Source organism: Centrocercus urophasianus, unplaced genomic scaffold (assembly GCF_019232065.1).
Source record: "Centrocercus urophasianus isolate 14NV4802_14NV808 unplaced genomic scaffold, USGS_Curo_1.0 seq_26, whole genome shotgun sequence".
NCBI classification, from domain to species: domain Eukaryota; kingdom Metazoa; phylum Chordata; class Aves; order Galliformes; family Phasianidae; genus Centrocercus; species Centrocercus urophasianus.
This window is the reverse complement of record NW_024884822.1, coordinates 15,977,399-15,995,474: the sequence shown is the minus strand read 5'-3', so window position 1 is coordinate 15,995,474 and position 18,076 is coordinate 15,977,399. Positions and strand designations below refer to the sequence as shown.

Here is an 18,076-nt window from a genome sequence, read left to right as displayed (position 1 = left end):
TTGTAACTGTGAAAATAATAATATTTTAAAAAATCAGTATAGATGCATAAAGATCCAGATCAACCATTTTAGTTCCTTGACATGGGGAATGTCATCTACAGAAAGGTTTACTCCCAACCCACTCCCACTCTCCAAAACAGCATGCAGCGTGTTCTCCCTGCAGATCAAAAAAAGTTAATATTAGATAATGAAAATTATCATGATCCACCAGTCTGAATCAGGAAGAAAATCAGAAGCCCAATTGGAACTCTACTTGGCTAGTATAGTAGAAGACAATTAAAAATGCTTTTATAAATACATTAGGAGCAAAAGGAGGATTAAGGACAATCTCTAAACTTAACCATACATGAGGGCAAGTGCAGTGACAAAAGATGCGGGAAAGGCTGAGGTACTTCATGCCTCTTTTGCCTCAGACTGTATCAGTAAGGTCAATTCTCACAGTACCCAGCCCATCAAGTTAGATGATGGTGACAAGGAGAAAGATGAAGGCCCTACGATCCATGCACAAGTCTACACAGCCAGATGGGATTCACCCAAGAGTACTGAACAACCTGGTATAAGTGTTCACTAAGCCACTCTCAATAATTAGCCACCCTAGCTAATTGGGAAGGTTCCAGTAACAAGAGGCTAGAGAACATGAATCCAATCTACTAGAAGGGTAAAAAGGAGGACCCAGTGAATTACAGGTCTGTCAGTTTGACCTCAGTCCCAGGGAAGATCACAGAGCAGATAATTTTGAGATCACCATGTAATCCACACAGGACACTTAAGTGATCAGAAGCAGCTAGCAAGGGTTTATGAAAGGCACGTCCTGCCTGATCAACCTGATCATCTTCTATGATAGAACAACCTGTTTAGTAGATGAGAGAAAGGCTGTGGATGGAGTTTACCTTGATTTTAGTGGTGTTAGGTACTGACTCCCACTGTATTCTCCTGGAGAAACGAGCTGCCTAAGGTATGGACAGGAGGATTTGCTGGATGAAAATCTGGATGGACAGCCAGGCTCCACGTGTCACTTAAATGGAGCTCAATCCAGTGGCACATCCCAGGCTATTTGCGTCCATTTTGATTAACATTTTTGTCAACAATCTGGTTGAAGGGACTGAGTGCACCCTCAGTAAGTTTGCAGACAATATTGAGTTAGGCAAGACCGCTAATCTGCACAGCGGTCTGGAGAGACTAGATTGATGAGTCAAGCATATTACATTCAACAAGGCCAAGTGCCGGCTCCAACTCTTGAGTCACGAACAATTCTACGCAGCAGTACAAACCAGGGAAAGAGTGGCTGGAAAGCTGTCAGTCAGTGAAGGACTTGGGGTGCTGATCATTAGCAGGCTGAACGCAAGCCAGCAGTATGCCCAGGTAGCTAAGACGTCATCCCAGTCCGCATCAGAAACAGCACATCCAGCAGGACTAGGGAAGTGATTGATTGATTGATCCTTTGTGATCAATTTTGGGTCTCTCACTACGATAACGATATTGAGTTGCTCAAATGTGTGCAGAGGAGTTGTTTAGTTTGCAGAAGAGGAGGCTGAGGGGAGACCTCATCACACTACAAATATCTGAAAGGAGCTGCACCAAGGAAGGTGTCAGCTTCTTTTCTCTGGTAACAAGTCATAGGACAGGGGGAAAGGATCTCAAGTTGTGTCAGAGTAGGTTTAAACAAGACATTAGGATGAACTGGAAAGGATGGCTTCCAAATGAACAATTCTTAAGTTACTAGGTGTATGCTATAATGGGATGATAATAGCACGGTGGCAAAATCTTTGGCTACAGCAAATGAGAACAAGCCCAAATACAGCAGCCACAGATACAAAAACGAAGGAAAAGAGCTGCTTACCTTGGAAAGGCCTCAGGTAGGCAGAGACCTCCAGTAAGAGATGTACTCACCTCCACTGCCAGCCCTTAAATGAGGGCTGGGAAGGGGTTGATCCTGGTTCCACCCATTCCAATCACTCAAATACATTGCTTGCACCTGAGATCCCCTAGGTTGGCCCTGCCTTCCCACTAGATACTCAATCATTGTTTCAGGCAATGACTTAGCATTGCCACTATACTTGGTGTATGGGAACTGCTGAGTCACGGCCTGAACCTCTGATTGATCACCTGAGGCGAGCCTTGAGTCAGCCAGAGGAGCACAGGTGAAGGCAATGCAGCTGTGCTGCTGGAAGGGGTGCAGCCAGGCTGCACCTCTCCTAGACCTATTTAAGAGCTGGCTACCAGTGGGGAAGGATCTCTGCTGGAGATCCCTCCTTCTGGTGTTTTGTGGTGAGCCCAGCGTAAGGGTAAGCCTTCCATTTATTCTCTCTTGTTATCATAGTCCACTTTGCCTAACTCTCTTGTTTATTTTGTGATTGTAGCATCTTGATATCCATTAGTCATACACTTGGTCACTCACAATTGATATCAGTACATGTTTTATTAAAGGAAAGAGAACCAAGTAAATCTCCCTTAAGAATTTTATTTGCCCTCGAATGTAATACAGAGGCCTACGTCTTAAGAGGCTACCAGAACAACAAACCCAAATTCTAGATAGAAAAAAAATCACTTTAGCACCAGATGACCACAACGTGACAAGCAAAACCTACAAAAAGAACTGAATCCTAGAATGCAACCTAGATAACAGCTACAGTAGTAACGTGCTGAACAGCCATAGTCATGCAGTATTTTAAACATAGACAATGCATTAAATATTAAAACACCAGAATGTGAATTTGATGCAACAAAGGAAAATTCTCTCTGATCAAAAGATCAATGAATACAGAGTAACTTAATCTCTAAATTTCCAGAATTTAAGAAGAGCACCAAAACTTAAAAATAAAAAAACGAAAAAATAAAGCTTTAAAAAAAAAAAGTCATAAATACATGGAAATTACAAATTGTATTCTGTACCACTTTAACTACATCTTCAGTGATAAAATACAGGATTTTTAGTTGTATCTGAGCGACATACTTATTGGTATCTGTCACAAAACAATGCTCCTTTAAATACAGAACTTGAAAAAGAATAGAGAAAAGCGATCTTCCAAACCAAACAGCAACAAATACTATTATTATTCTCCTTTGCAAATCCCAGAATAATCCAATTGTTACACAACAGACATAGTAGCCCTGAGCAACAAAAATCAATCTTACCTCTACTAAATATCTCCTGAAGTTTCTGGTCACTGAACAATGAATTGACAGATTCTCTTAGCAAAGGCTGCTCCTGCAGTATCTGATTCTGACTTTCTGTTCCCATCTGCCAACAATAAACAATTTTAAATACAAGTAGAATGTTTTAAGGTAAGAAAACCTCCAGTTTTTGAGGGACAGCTCTTCTTGGACTGCTTCCAAAAAACAGAACAACAAAAAAGAAAAAAGTATCTCTGAAACTTCTATTGCAGTTATCAGCTACGCGATGTTCAACTGCTAGCTCATCAAGAGAGCAATGTGGGAAGGAATGAGAACTTCTACAAAGCGGATAGATCAGCGTAAGTACCTGGAAAAATGTGGAACGAAGCAGCCCAAGACATGTTAGGCCGATGAAAGGGATCAGACCACGATATGGAAGTAGGTCAGTACAAAACAATAAAAATTGACATGCACAGCGGAAAGTTAAATTTTCACTATATCTGAACAAATACCTGAAACAATCGTAATCCACTGGCATCAGACAGGAAACGTAAGTGTCTGTCCAGAAGAAACTCCACTGGGACCACAGAGCCTAAACCCAGCTTATCTACTAGAGGAGTAAAGGTCTGTAATGAACAAAAGAAAATGAAGGTTATAGAAACAACTGAACACACACAGACCAACAACAGTTGTCTTCATCTACTACTTACATAACAAAAAATTAAAAAGTTTGATTTCCAAATCTGCACTTCCCAGTACCTAAGTTTTAGTGCAAATTATTATTCTATGTGTGAGCCAGTATTTCTTGCAAGTGTAGCATACTAACAATACAAAAGTAAATTGCAGAAAATTGGATCCACTTCTTCGTTAAAACTCAAAGCAGAACTGAAAATATGTTTTACTGTATTTGATTCTCCACAGATGTCGGGTTAAAAAAAACCACCTTTATATACACAGCTTCCTCTGAAAGTAATGCCTCTTATTTGTTTCCATGCAAACAACAGATACAAAAAGCACAGCAAATTCTGTTACAAAACACTATTTTTTACCAGTCACCACCACTAGCTATGTATTCTTGCCCATGACAAATACGAGCCTGCATGCTGTGCTCATAAAAATCTACACTGGAGAGACACCCCACTGTCACCAATGCTGAAACACACCATCCAACCCTCGCTATGCTGACATCCACTCTTTGGTCTCCCGAAAACATTCAGCAAACACCGATTAATGTCAATGGATGCATTTTTTTTTCTGCATGAAGGAATTAAATTTCACACCTTTGCTTAATATGCACTTCATGTCAGGTGCCATTTTGACAAACTGCCTCTCTACTGCCATCTGTCACATGGCAGCAAAATGTAATGCGACACTGGCAGGAACGTTCAATCTCTGCTGCCACACCATGAATGTCCACCTTCGACACTGTGGGCCAATATCATAAAATAGGAAGCATTACTTTTGGAGAAGACCTTGTTTTTCAGGTATAGCCTCTGGAACAGAGGATTTTCATTCCTGCGCAAAAGATACATGTTAGCACTAAGTAGGCGTGCAAATGAAGGGAAGCGTTTCTTGCCACTGTTTTATGCAGATTTGAAGCTCATACCAGGTGCACTTCCGACAACCAAACTACAGAATATGTTACTAGTGGAAGAATATGCAGCAGACTCAGAACAACTTGACAATGTAATTCGCTGATGGAAGAAGAAATTACCAACCCCTGCAGTCTTGGAAATGTGTAATCTGTCTCATGAATGCACTTACATGGTTTTAACACAAATGTATTTATGACATTTTTTGTCTTTACTGCTCATCAAGTTTATTCATACTCCATTCTCTTGTTCATGACACTGACAATGCACATTTATTTTCCCATTGAAAGGAAAGTTCCACCTACAGAAAAAAAAACACATTCTGTCTACAGAATCTCTAGTGTAAAGGCCTGGTTTTATTCTACCTTAAGCCAACTGCCATTAAAAAAATATCCCTGAGAGAAAAATGCAGTATCAAACTTTTTGCTTTGAGTTCAAGTGTTCATTTAAAATACCAAGTTCAGATTTTACCAAGTAAAAGGTTTTTAATTGGAAAAAACATTCTAATGAGCCCATGCACAAGATGTATTAAAAAAGTAGACAGTAGCATCTCAAGTAGTTCAAAGATGACAGAAAAAGAACAGAAGAAAGGTGAAATAATAAAAATCAGACTACACAAAAGCTTGAGTAAGATTCTTACATGAGCTCAAGAGAAGAAAGAAGGACATAAGGAATCAATCCTCTTCACTGTATGCTACTCATCAGGATGTTTGAAGGATGAATGTACTGGCAACTCTGGCTAAAAAACACTGGCTTTAGTCTCCAGTCTCACGGCATCTAAATGCCATGTGAAGAGCCACATGGATTACCGCTCCATGTAACAGGAGGAAGATCTGTACATCATGTTAGTTAATGCTGACAACATGGAAATGAATTTTTGTAGTTTACACTAGGAGTATGTAACCCATACTGCTAACAGATCAGGCACAGTCCAGAGCCTCTTTTCTTCCCCAGGGACTTTCAGGAACGAGTGTTAAAATGATGTAGCAATCTCTATCACACAGAACTCTACAAAGTCCATAATAAGACCCAAAGGCTTGTTCTTTTCATTTCAGAAAAGCCTAACACACTCCAAGTTCTAAAATTGGGAAAAACAATCATCCATGTACGTACCACACTTCTTCAGATATTCTGATATTTCATTTCTGAAGGCTTTCCATTTCTAGAGCAGGAACTATAAGCAACTGCCTTTACAAGGGCACTACAACTCCTCCACACTACTTTTACTCTCCACAAAAAAAAAAAATAATAATAACACTCTGTCTCCAATCAAGTTTTAGTACCTGCAGAATTGAGCTCTGTACTATAGTCACATCTTGTGATTCATAGTCACGCTGATGCAGACCTCTGAAGGATATGAAAGCTTTCAGCCAAATACTCACCAGTGCGGGCCACTGTTTTGGTGAGACTCGAGCCCCCTGAAGCAGAACTGGATCATTTCGAGGCGCCCACACCAATGATCCTTCCAGCAACAGCACTATAACCTCTTCAGCATGGACTTTTACCCAGGCATGTTGCTTCCAGTTACAGCCATCAAATTCCACAAAGATCTGATTTAGTTAAAAACAAACAAACAAACAAAAACCACCATTTAACTTTTTTCAGACACTGAGTAGAATATGTGAGAATACAAGAATATACAATCTCTATCGACAGGGGAACAGCAGCTTTAGTCAGAAAAAAAAAATCAGGATTAGTATTTTAATGTAACCCTGAGAACATCACACCTACGTAGCTATCGTATTTCAAAAGAAATGGAAATCTAATTCATAGCAATTACTATACTATGGAAGATGATTTGGTGCCCAAACACACATCACTGGCACCAAATGCAGCCTTTCTCCATACAAAACTAAAGATGGAAAACTTCTTCATCCCGAAATACAACTGATGATCCAATGCATCCTTCCTGCACATTGGGAATGACAGGGAGGCTCCTACTTGTCATTTCAACAGCCAGCCAGTATCTGTCTGTTATCAGAATGGATAATTTTATAGATGAAATTCACCAAAATCCTTCAGCCAGGTAAGTTGGTGTTTGTGAAATCCACACTATACAAGAAGTCTTGTGCTACCCTGTACATTACACTAAGCTCTCTGAACCAAATGCAGATATTTCTGGCATGAGATTATCCAGAAATACCTGCTTACCAGACTTCATGACCTGATAAGTACATGCAACAATACAAACTGCACTCCAGGTCTATATCATTGTTCTCAGATACCTTTTTCCCCCTATCACAAAGGGTACACATTAAAGCTACACGCAATTACACTGCAAGAATGCTAAGCAAAGGAGTGAGCTACAAGCCTCACTTGGTGCCCTAACAGTAAGGGCCGTTAAAGATTGAAAGATTCACCCTCCAGTCCTTCAGCTACAGAACTTACCTACTACACATATACAATCAAACAGGATAGTCAAAATATGCTTTAGTACAAAGCACATACAAGACCACTGAGGATAACTGGGCACTAACCAGAAACAAGAAGTTCTCTGCTTTACCAATAATCCACATTAAAAGAGGCAAGAGGAGACCACTTACAGTCCTTTTCCTCACCTCTTTTTTCCAGATGCAAAAGCTGCCCAGAGAGAGGGCAGGAATATGGAGCATCACTCCTCATGAAATCTCCAACTCTGTTACTGCCTGAACTGTCCTTCTGAGAAAGAAGACTGGGTTTCTCAAGGTATCCCTTCCTTAAATTCAACAAATTCCAGCAATATAGTGAAAATTCAACTTAACACCTTTCCTGTTTCAGGATCTGTACCTTTCTTAATATTATAGTTATGCTACCACAGCAATAAAATGTGACAAAGAAAGGACTATCATGTTATGATTCTGTTACCATAAAGATGGTCAAAATCAACTACCGGAACGTCAACTTTGGAATATGTCTTTTCACAAGGTACTTAAGAATTTTATTAAAAGGAGGATTTTATAAGAGGCTACACAGAGAGACCACCTCTCTGCAGCACGTACACTCGAACTATGTGGCAAAGATCACTGAAAGCAGACAACATAAATTCAACAGCCATTAATTCAAATAAGCAGTGAAGCACAGCTTGCTTCCCAAAAAACAACATCTATTAGCTTAATTTTTAATTCATTGCTTTATACGCAGCTCAAGGCAATTTATTGTGACAGACATGAAATCAGGCTACATGGAAATTTCTTCCAGTCTTAAACTACAACCCATTTCATATTTCTACGAATTATTACAAATTGACCAAGTGGAAAAGCTCTACTTTAGCTGTAAATTTAACAAGTTACTGGTTTAAAAAGGAAAACAAGGCTCCACAATCCCAGAAAAAATAGTTTTTGATGAACTTCAGGACGGACGTTCCACATTTCTTTAAGGTGCTTGCTAAATATTGAGACAGGTTCTGTGATTGCCAACACTTACAAAGCAGCAGCAATGCCTTCTGTTACTTAACTCTAAAGCCAGATCTTAGTTTCTCTTATGGAAATCTCAGATCCAGAACTGGAGCTGGGCAAAAAGTCTTATGAAGCTATCATACCACGCTCACCCCTCTTCTCTATAAAACAGAAAAGTTGTGGCATTTGTATTACACAGTTCATGTCCAGTGCTCAGTTTTATTTCACCTCTGTATGCATAAGAAACTGAGTCCTTCCAAACTTTGATTTACAATCATGGAAAGCCATAATTAATTCTAAACCAATACCAAGTAGAGCGCTTTCCTCAACAGAAAAATGTAGGGCAGTTGTTCCAGGCCCATGCAAGACCACACATTATATCAGGAGAAATTACCACTGTTGTTTTCAACAAATTGTATCAAACTAAAAGGGCAGCAAGCCTCAAGACAAATAGCTGTATTCTCAGCTTCTGCAACAGAAACAGTTTTCCTGTGTACTGGGAGTGGCAACAAGCAGAAGATGACTTGTACAAAGTATTGTTTGTGCATACACTGCCTTGTGTGACTACAGGAAATTAACTACACGATGCATGAAGAGAGGGCCAACACTCAGCATAAGAAAACTGCTAAAGGAATCCTGAAACGTAAGTCTGAAGCAAGGGAACTCATGACAGACTTTTGAGTAAATAGTACTTATTTGCTTTTAATACGTAAGTGGCAAAAAAAAGTTCTACTTTTGTTATAAAACTCAGAAGTTTCAAGCAAAGCTGTTACAGTATAACAGAACCTCCTGTTTTTTCTCATCTTAACTTGAAAATCCTGTAGTTCTGAGTCAAAGGGAAATGCTAAAGCCATGGCTACCCTAGAAAGAATTACCTCTCCAATGAATCCGTGGTCCTACAATTCACGTAATCACATACACCGACATCTGCTGATCCTTCTAACTTTGCTCACAACCAGTTTAGACAATCCACTAATAACAGCAATGGTGCTTCACTGATACCAATACTTTTGAAGAGTCACTGATGACAACAAGTAGGTTGTCAGAATAAGTGCAGACATATCCACATAAAACAGTAATTAAAAAAACCAGCTACTGCTTAGATAAAATGCACCTGAAGGATTTCTCCAAGTTCTTCTAACTTTCTGAAGCAATATCTAATTACAAAGAAGCTTGGGTTTTATTAATGTTTTTTTTGAATCTAGAAAAATTCTCTTGCAACACAGAAAGGGCCACAAATATGATAAGGGGCCTGGAACATCTCCTGTACAAGGAAAGGCTGAGTAACCTGGGCCTGTTCAGCCTGGAGAAAAGAAGATTAAGAAGAGATCTGATAATTGTCTATAACACTCTAAAGTGAGGCAAATGGATGAGGCCAGGCTCTTCTGCATGGTGTGCAGCACTAGCACAAGGAGCAATGGCCTGAAATTTGAACATTGGAAGTTCCATACAAACATGTGGAAGAACTTCTCTACAGTCAAGGTGACGGAGCACCGGTACAGGCTGCCCAGAGAGGTGGTGGATCTCGTTGTTTAGATATCTGCCAGACCCATCTGGACACCGACCTGTGCGACTCAGTGTGGAGAACCTGCGTTAGCTGGGGTGTTGGACTCAATGTCCTCTTGAGATCCCTTCCAACTCTTGCAATGTTGTGGTTCTGTGAAAATAGAGAGGGCGCAAATACATCTGTAATTCTCTCAGCCCATCTCCTCACCTTTTTTTCTTTTTTCGGCCCATAAACGTGACACCAGAAAGTAGAGCTCTTGCTCTGCTTCATTTGATATACAAAGACAACCTAAACTGTTTGCCGAGAAGATACATTTTTTCCTCTAGCTGTTACACTAACGTTCAGGTCTTCACACATTCTAAATAACTACAGGCTGGTTGGTACAAATAGAATTTCTCCAAGTTCTCCAAGGTCTGTTCCTCCAAAAAAGCAGTAACAAATCAAAAGAAGTACTACAGACATATTGTTCTTTTTTTCACCACGATAGGATCCAATCATGACTTATAATAGAAAGACTTCTAGAATCAAAAGGAGGTGGCACAATCTATTAAATGCAGACAGTGATGGTTCAACAGGGAAAGCCTGAAGCATTGTGCAACTGGAGTCACAAGCACAGCGACCTCAGGACAAGAGCTATGCAGAGACAGAAACAGAATATTGTTTGGGTTCTTAAATGGCACTTGGAACTGGAAGCACTGTGTCTACTTAGAGAGTACTCTGACACTACCAAGAAAAGTTACTGTACGAGCAAATGCACACACTGATCACACTAAGAAGCTAATGAGGGACAAAACACCAAGACAATGCACAAAATTGTCTTCTTGGAAAGACATTTCTTCAAATGTTTTTGTGAGATCGTATGGAGCTACATAGAGAATCACAGAATCATAGAACCACAAGGTTGGAAACGACCTGCAAGATCATCCAGTCCAACCGTCTCCTCATCACCATTGCCACCACAAGCACCAAACCAGATCTCGTAGCTCCTCATCCAGATGCCTCTTGAACGCTGCCAGGGATGGCGACTCCACCAGCTTCCTGGGCAGCCATTGCAGTGCCTGACCACTCTCTGAGAGAAGTTGTTCTTCCTTATGTCCAACCTCTGGTACAACTTGCAGCCGTTTCCCCAGGTCCTGTTTGTTGCCTGGGAGAAGAGGCCAAACCCCTCCTCATCGCAGCCTCCATTCAGGAAGTTGCAGAGTGCAGTGAGGTCTGCCCTAAGCCTCCTCTTCTCCACACTGAACAACCCCAGCTCCCTCAGCTGCTCCTCATAAGCCTTGTGCTCCAGACCCCTCACCAGTTTCGCTGCCCTTGTCTGGACACGCTCCTCAACATCTTTCCTGTAGTGAGGAGCCAAAACTGAACACAATACTCAAGGTGTGGTGTGGCCTCACCAGTGCTGAGTACTGGGGATGCTCACCTCTCTGTTCCTGCTGGCCACACCATTTCTGATGCAGGCCAGGATGCCGCTGGCCCTCTTGGCCACCTGGGCACGCTGTGGGCTCACATTCAGCCGAGCATCACAACACCCCCAGGTCTCTCTCTTCCTCACAATCATCCAGCCACTCATCCCCAGTCCTATAACTCTGCTTGGGGTTGTTGTGCCCAAAGTGCAGGACATGATACTTCGCCTTGTTAAACCTCATCCCATTCACCTCAGCCCAGCGGTCCAGCCTGTCTAAATCCCTCTGAAGATCCTCCCTACCCTCAGGCAGATCCACACCACCTCCCAGCTTGCTGTCATCTGCAAACTTACTGAGGGCGCACTCAATGCCCTCATCTAGGTCATCAATAAAGACATTAAACAAGACGGGCCCCAGTACCAACCCCTGGGGGACACCACTTGAAGCGGGTCACCAGCTGGATTTAACTCCATTCACCATGACCCGCTGGGCACAGCCCTCTAGCCAGTTCCTTACCCAAAGAAGTGTATATCTGCTCAGACCATGGGCAGACAGTTTCCCCAGGAGAAGCCTGTGAGGGACCGTGTCAAAGGCTTTGCTGAAGTCTAGGTAGACCACATCAACAGCCCTTCACTCATTTACCAGGCTGGTCACCCAGTCATAGAAGGAGATGAGGTTGGTCAAGCATGACCTGCCTTTCATGAACCCGTGCTGGCTGGGCCTGATCCCCTGGACACTGCGCACATGCCGTGCAATCTCATCCAAGATGATTTGCTCCATAACTTTCCCTGGCACTGAGGTCAGGCTGACAGGCCTATAGTTCCCCGGATCCTCCTTACGGCCCTTCTTGAAGATGGGAGTCACACCAGCAAGCCTCCAATTCTCTGGGACCTCACCAGTTAACCAGGAGCGTTGATAGATGGCCGAGAGGGGCTCAGCAATCACCCCCGCCAGCTCCCTCAGCACCCAAGGGTGCAGCCCATCCGGTCCCATGGACTTGTGACAGTCCAGACAGAGGAGGAGCTCTCTGACTGTCCCCACTGGAATTGCTGGGGGCATATTCTGAGCAGCGTCCCAGACTTCCAGATCAGGGCATAAAAAGCCCAGAGGATAACTGATCTGGCTGTTAAAGGCAGATGTAAAGAAGGCATTGAGGACCTCAGCCTTCTCCTTTTCCTCAGCGGCCACATTCCCTGCTGCATCAAGTATAGGATGAGAATTATCTTTGGTGGTTCTTTTGCCGTTGATATATTTATAAAAGGATTTTTTATTGTCTTTTACTGCAATGGCCAACCTGAGTTCAAGTTGGGCTTTCGCCTTCCTAACTTCCTCCCTGCATACCTTAGCTACTTCTTTGTAATCTCCCCAAGCAGCCTGTCCCTTCTTCCAGAGGACATAGACTCTCTTTTTCTCCCTGAGTCTCAGCAGTAATTCCTGGCTCATCAACACCGGTCGTCTTCCCCTACAGCTCGCCTTACGGCGCTCAGGACAACCTGTTCCTGTGCCTTTAAGATTTCTGTCTTGAGGCACATCCAGGCTTCCTGGGCTCCTTTACCCTTATGAAGCGACTCCCAAGGGACCCGCGCTACAAGTGCCCTGAACCGATCAAAGGTACTGGTCTTGGCTGGGATTGGGTTAATTTCCTTTACAGCAGCTGGCATGATGCTGTTTTTCATTTGTGATGAAAAACGCATTGATCAAATCACTCATGTTTTAGTTGTTGCTAAGTAGTGCATAGAGTCAAGGACTTTTCTGTTTCTCACACTGCTCAGCTAGCAAGGAGGCTGAGGGTGCATGAAAAGCTGAGTGGGAACACAGTAAGGACAGCTGATCCCAACTGACCAAGAGGATATTCAGTATCACATGATGTAATGCTCAGCAACAGAAGCTGGGCAGGGAAGAGGTAGCAGGAAAGGTGTTTGTAGTTATGGCATTTGTCTTCTCAAGCAAATGTTACACATGATGGAGTCCAACTTTCCATCTGTCTGCTGATGGGAAGTAGTGAGTATTTTGCTTTGCTTGTGCATGCAGCTTTTGCTTTACCTATTACGCTGTGTTTATCTCAGTCCTCGAGTTTTCACAACTTTATCTTAACAATTCTCATCTCAATCCATCTAGGAGGGAAAATTAGCAACTTACATAAGCTACAACTGCAGAGGTATTCCATCTCCCTTGTAACATCCCTATTCCTTGCATTTCACTATAAATAAATAGTTACAGAATCCCTCTTGACGCTTTTGATTCTTGAAAAAAGCAGTCACTGGACACACAAAAGATATTGCTCATTGGATGAATGCTAATTTTTCATCTCACATGTTGGAAGACAGAAAAGACACCGGGGAGAAAAAAAAAAACCACAACAAGAATTCATAATACTGTGTACTAAGGCCATCAAGAAAGTACCATACAGTGAGCGGAGAAAATGTATGCCCACTGCTTTGCAATCAGCTCTCTTTCAAAGAACGGTATTTTACTTGCAAAGTAAGTAAAAAATTCACTGCTAAAAAGTATTCGATACCCTGTTGGTCCTCAAATATTTATTTTACAACAAGAAGCACTATAGATATGCTCTACCTACTGGCCTAAAGAACATCCATCCAGCCCAGCATTCTACCTTCAACAGCAGCAATAGTAATCAGCAAATGAAACACATCAGACCACTTTTGGGGGTCTATATATATCTTCATAAATGTTTCCAACATGCAAACTCATGTATGTGCCTTGCTAACAGGAAAGATGATCCAGGAATATGGCCATCTTTGCAGGTCAGAATGAAGCAAAGACAGAGTAGTAGAGAAAGCAATCTGGATATCATGCAACTCTCCTGGGTTGTTTTGAACCTTCCCACCACCTCCAGAATCCCAGTTTCAACTACTGATCAGCCAACTCATCTTGCAACACTTATTGCAGTATGAATGCCTCCACAAACTTCCCATTCAAACAAATAAGACCAAAATTCTGCAGCAGATGTAAACCCTGACACTACCACACACGGCCAGCATGTGCATTTTTTCTCCACATTTTTTCTTATTGCCAAGAAGGCTTTCAAGTAACATCTCAAAACTGATAGAGAGCATGCACACCTAAATCCAGCCCTGCAGAGTTGCAGCATCCTTACTTAACATTAAAAAAAAAGATTCGCTCCCATAAAATCCCTTATGAAGACGACAATTTAGACTACAACGTGCTTTTTTAGTAATACTGCTTTTCCAGTGTTAAAATATTATTTTAACAGCTTTCTGAAATGTTTGAAGTTCCCTGCTTTCCAGCGTTCTCCGTTTTCCGCTTCAGAAAGGCAGAGATATAAAACCGTTCCTTATTTCTTAAAGGTGTACATGAGACTATGGACCACTAAGAAGAACCATCTTCACAGGATACCATGAGAAAGCACAGTCCTAATTCAAAGTGTAGATGAGATTTTTTTTTTTCCAGTCTTCTTCAGAGCCAGCTCACGTCATTATCTTAGAACAGTAATTCCTGAACTGGTGCCAAGTACTCACTTCTGACTGAATGAATTTTAAAAAGATGACACTTTCCTAACAGAACATCATTACAGAATAGAAAACTTCTGTTGGAATGGACCTTAAATCATCCAGTCCAACTGTCTGACCACTTCAGAACTAAACAAAAGTTAAAGAACATTACCGACGGCATTATCCAAAAGCCTCTTCAACAACAGGCATGGGGACATCAACCACTTCTTCAGAAAGACGGTTTTGGTGTTGACTCCCCTCACAGAAAAGAGGCTTTCCCTGATGCCCAGCCTGAGCTTCCCCTAGAGAAGCTTTGTGTTGTTCCCACACATCTTTTCATTGATTACCAGGGAAAAGAGACCAGGACCTCTCTCTCCACAAAAATGCAGAGGAATGAAGTTGCTTCCGAGCTCTTTTTCCAGACTGGACAATTCAAGTGTCCTCAGCCTCTCATCTTTCCAACCCTTTTACTGATTAACATTGTCAAAGCAGCGTCCATTATATACAGAAAGATTCATTTCAATACTAAATATTCCACAGTACAGAACTAAGAAGAATTCACCGTGTGTATTTTAAACAGTTTGTATTCAGTAGTTCTTGTACAGACTTGGAAAACATGTTTAGAGACAACTGTATCATTAAAACAGTGTGAAATGGAAAGTTACTGATGAAAAAACTGGGTTGAGAACAGCAGCATTATAAGAACGCTATGAATTCAAATACGTCAAAAAACCCAACAAATTATTTCGTATGCTATCAAGCACAGAATTTGATTTTTTTCTTTGTTAAAGTAGTGTAACAAGTGTCACATGACTAATGAGGAAACAAATGAGTTACTTTTAGTTGTCCAAGCAAAACTCCTCCAGTTCACACAGCTAAACAACAGTAGGAACTGGCACTACAAACACTCTTTACATCATAATCACATTTGTATCAGATGGGACCATAATACAAGGGTACCAATATACGTCAAATTCAGTCTGTTACCAAAGTGGCTTTCCAGACCAGACCACAGCCCTAATGTGTTTCCACATTTCAGACAGTCTCAAACACCTCTCCTAATTTATTTCTCAATATCCCCTCTCCTATGTATTTATTTATTTACCTCCAGCTTAAATAAACAGGGCAGCAATAGTGCATCACCCAATCCTCTGAGATGGTTGGTAGCTGCCAGACTAGAGTGATTTGCAAAGCATGCCATCAATCACAACGACTTCTAGGAGAAATGGCATGCACAGAGAAACGGACAGGCTGTCTGTCCAGAGTTCTTTCCACAATCTCTACCCGAGTGTCTCACTGCACTACACCAGAGACAAGCAAAACAAAACCAAAAGTGTTTAAATGCATTACACTAAATGCAAATTGCTGCAGCTGAAAACAGAATCGAAGACCTGAAACCACCAACCCCGACACAGAAGTACGTATTAAAACAAGAAACCTCACTTAGCCTGATCAAGTATACTTAACGTCTTCCCAGGAAACAGCACGGAAAAGTTGCGCGCACACGCAGCCGTACTTCAGCCATCACAAATCACAGCAGCTGAGGCCGCCGGGCTCCCTTCATCCGACCCACGCCCCGCCACCGCGCTCCCGCAGGCCGGACCACCGTTCCCCGTCCCGAAGCGCGTCCCGTCAGGCCCACGGGCGGCGAGGGCAGAGCTCCGCAGAGAAGGGCCGCCAGCTCGGCGCAGCCGCGACCCGACCGGGGGGGAGGCAGCGCTCCGCGGCCGCGGCCTGTTCACCCCGCGGCCCGGCCCGGCCCGGCCCGGCCCGCGCCCCGTCGCCGCTTCCGCCGCCGGGTCCTCACCGCCAGGTCCTGGGGCACCGCTCCGCTCATAGCCCGCACCGTGCCGCTCCGCCAGGCCCGGGAGGGCAGCGCAGGCCCAGAGTCCGGCCCCGCCGCCTCACCCTCGCCCGGCGCCGCCGCCAGCAGCAGCAGGAGCCGCTTTCCCACGGGGGAGGCCGCCACGTCCGCCATCCCCGCCGGACAGGAGCCTCCTCCGCCGCCGGCCCGAGCCCACCGACCGCCGCGGCCCGAGACACCGACGGAACGACCGCCCCTCTCCGGGCCTCCCAGCACCGCCCGCCCCAATCCCGGCATACACCTCGCGAGGACGGCCTTCCCTCCCTCCTTCCTCTCCCCCACAATGCCCCGCGCAGCCGAGCTGGCTGGGCCGTTCTGGGGTCGGCGGACGGACGGAGTCCTCCGGCCGCAGAACTGCGGCGGCCGCGGACAGAACCTGGAGCAGTCGCGGAGCCGAGGGCCGATCGGCGGCCAGGTGCCTTAGGAGGAGGAGGCCTTCCTGCGGCAGAGATGCTTATGAACTCCAGGTTCAGTGTCTGAAATAACAGAAATTAAGGAGTTTTTACCTAAGTTTTGAGGTAAATGGACATCATAAAAAAGATACAGTAACAGCTGTAGAAGTGGGGCCTGAGTTGCTTCAGATGGTTCTGGGTTGGCCCAGTAGTAAAAGCAATAGTGCTAGTCTGGGTTCTTCCCTGTTAGCTGATGCATTTTTTTAATGGCATTATTAGGGGATAATTATATCGTACCGTGTGGAGATGGGGTCAGGAAACCCAAAGCACAGATGGGACTCTACTTGGTGAGGGACATGAAAAATAACCAGGGATTCTACAGGTGTGTTGGTCAGAAGAGACAGGCCAAGAAGAGTGCATCCCTTCTGTTAAGTGAGAAGGGAGAACTGGAAACAGACACAAAGAAGGCTGAGGTGCCCAACTAGCTCTGTGCCTCAGTCTTTACAGGCAGCCAGAATGCATGTTTCCCTCACATCCTTGAACCTCTAGGTGGGAACTGGGGATGCAAATTCCCTCCCACTGTAAGAGAAGAGCAATTTGAGAAGAGCAATTTGTTTTTGAGAATAAACGTGTACAAGTCTATGAGGTCTGATTACATGCATCCCAGGGACTTGAAGGAACTGATGGATGTGGCTGCCAATCCATCAGTTTTGAAATCCATCATATTTGAAAAGTTGTGGCTGTTAGGTGAAGTCCCCCATGACTGGAAAAAGGGAAACATCACTCATTTTTGTGAGAAAGGAAGATCTGGGGAACTACATGCTAGTGAGCCTCGTGTCTGTGTCTGGGAAGATAATGAAACACATCCTCCTGGAAGACATATTGAAGCACGTGAGGGACAAGCAGATGATCTGAGAGAGCCAGCATGGCTTCACCAAGGGCAGATCATTCCTGAACAATCTGGTGGCCTTCTATGATGGAACAACAGCATTAGTGAACAAAGAAAAGGGCAACTTATGTCATCTACCTGGAATTGTGCAAGGCCTTTCATGTGATCCTGCACCACATCTTCATCTCTAAATTGAAGAGAGATGTGGGTTTGAAGGCTGAACTATTCAGTGGATAAGGAATTGGTTAGAAGACCAAAGCCAGAAAGTCGAGGTCAGCAGCTCTATGTTCAGGTGGAGGCCAGTCATAAGCAGTGTCCTCCAAGGGTCAATCTTAGGACTGGTACTCTTTAACATCTTTATCAGTGACACAGATGATGGGATTGAGTGCATCCTCAGCAAGTTTGCAGACGACAAGCTGAGTGGTGCAGCTGATACAACAGAAGGAAGGGATGCCATCCAGAAGGACC

General features: G+C 43.5%; 1 protein-coding gene across 3 annotated transcripts in view; it reads right to left on the bottom strand.

The window, feature by feature from the left end:
• Positions 1–16,441, bottom strand: part of KDM3B (lysine demethylase 3B) — a 49,693-nt gene extending 33,252 nt beyond the window's left edge. The window contains exons 1-4 of one of the 3 annotated variants that reach the window (XM_042826509.1): positions 16,271–16,441; positions 6,089–6,256; positions 3,627–3,740; positions 3,136–3,241 (exon numbers count right to left, since the gene is read on the bottom strand). In XM_042826509.1, the coding sequence (XP_042682443.1) occupies positions 3,136–3,241; positions 3,627–3,740; positions 6,089–6,256; positions 16,271–16,441 (559 nt within the window). Of the gene's footprint in view, positions 1–3,135; positions 3,242–3,626; positions 3,741–4,878; positions 5,008–6,088; positions 6,257–16,270 lie in introns of those variants that run through there. The other 2 variants (XM_042826510.1, XM_042826511.1) reach the window with 2 other exon arrangements.
• Positions 16,442–18,076: the final 1,635 nt, after the last annotated feature.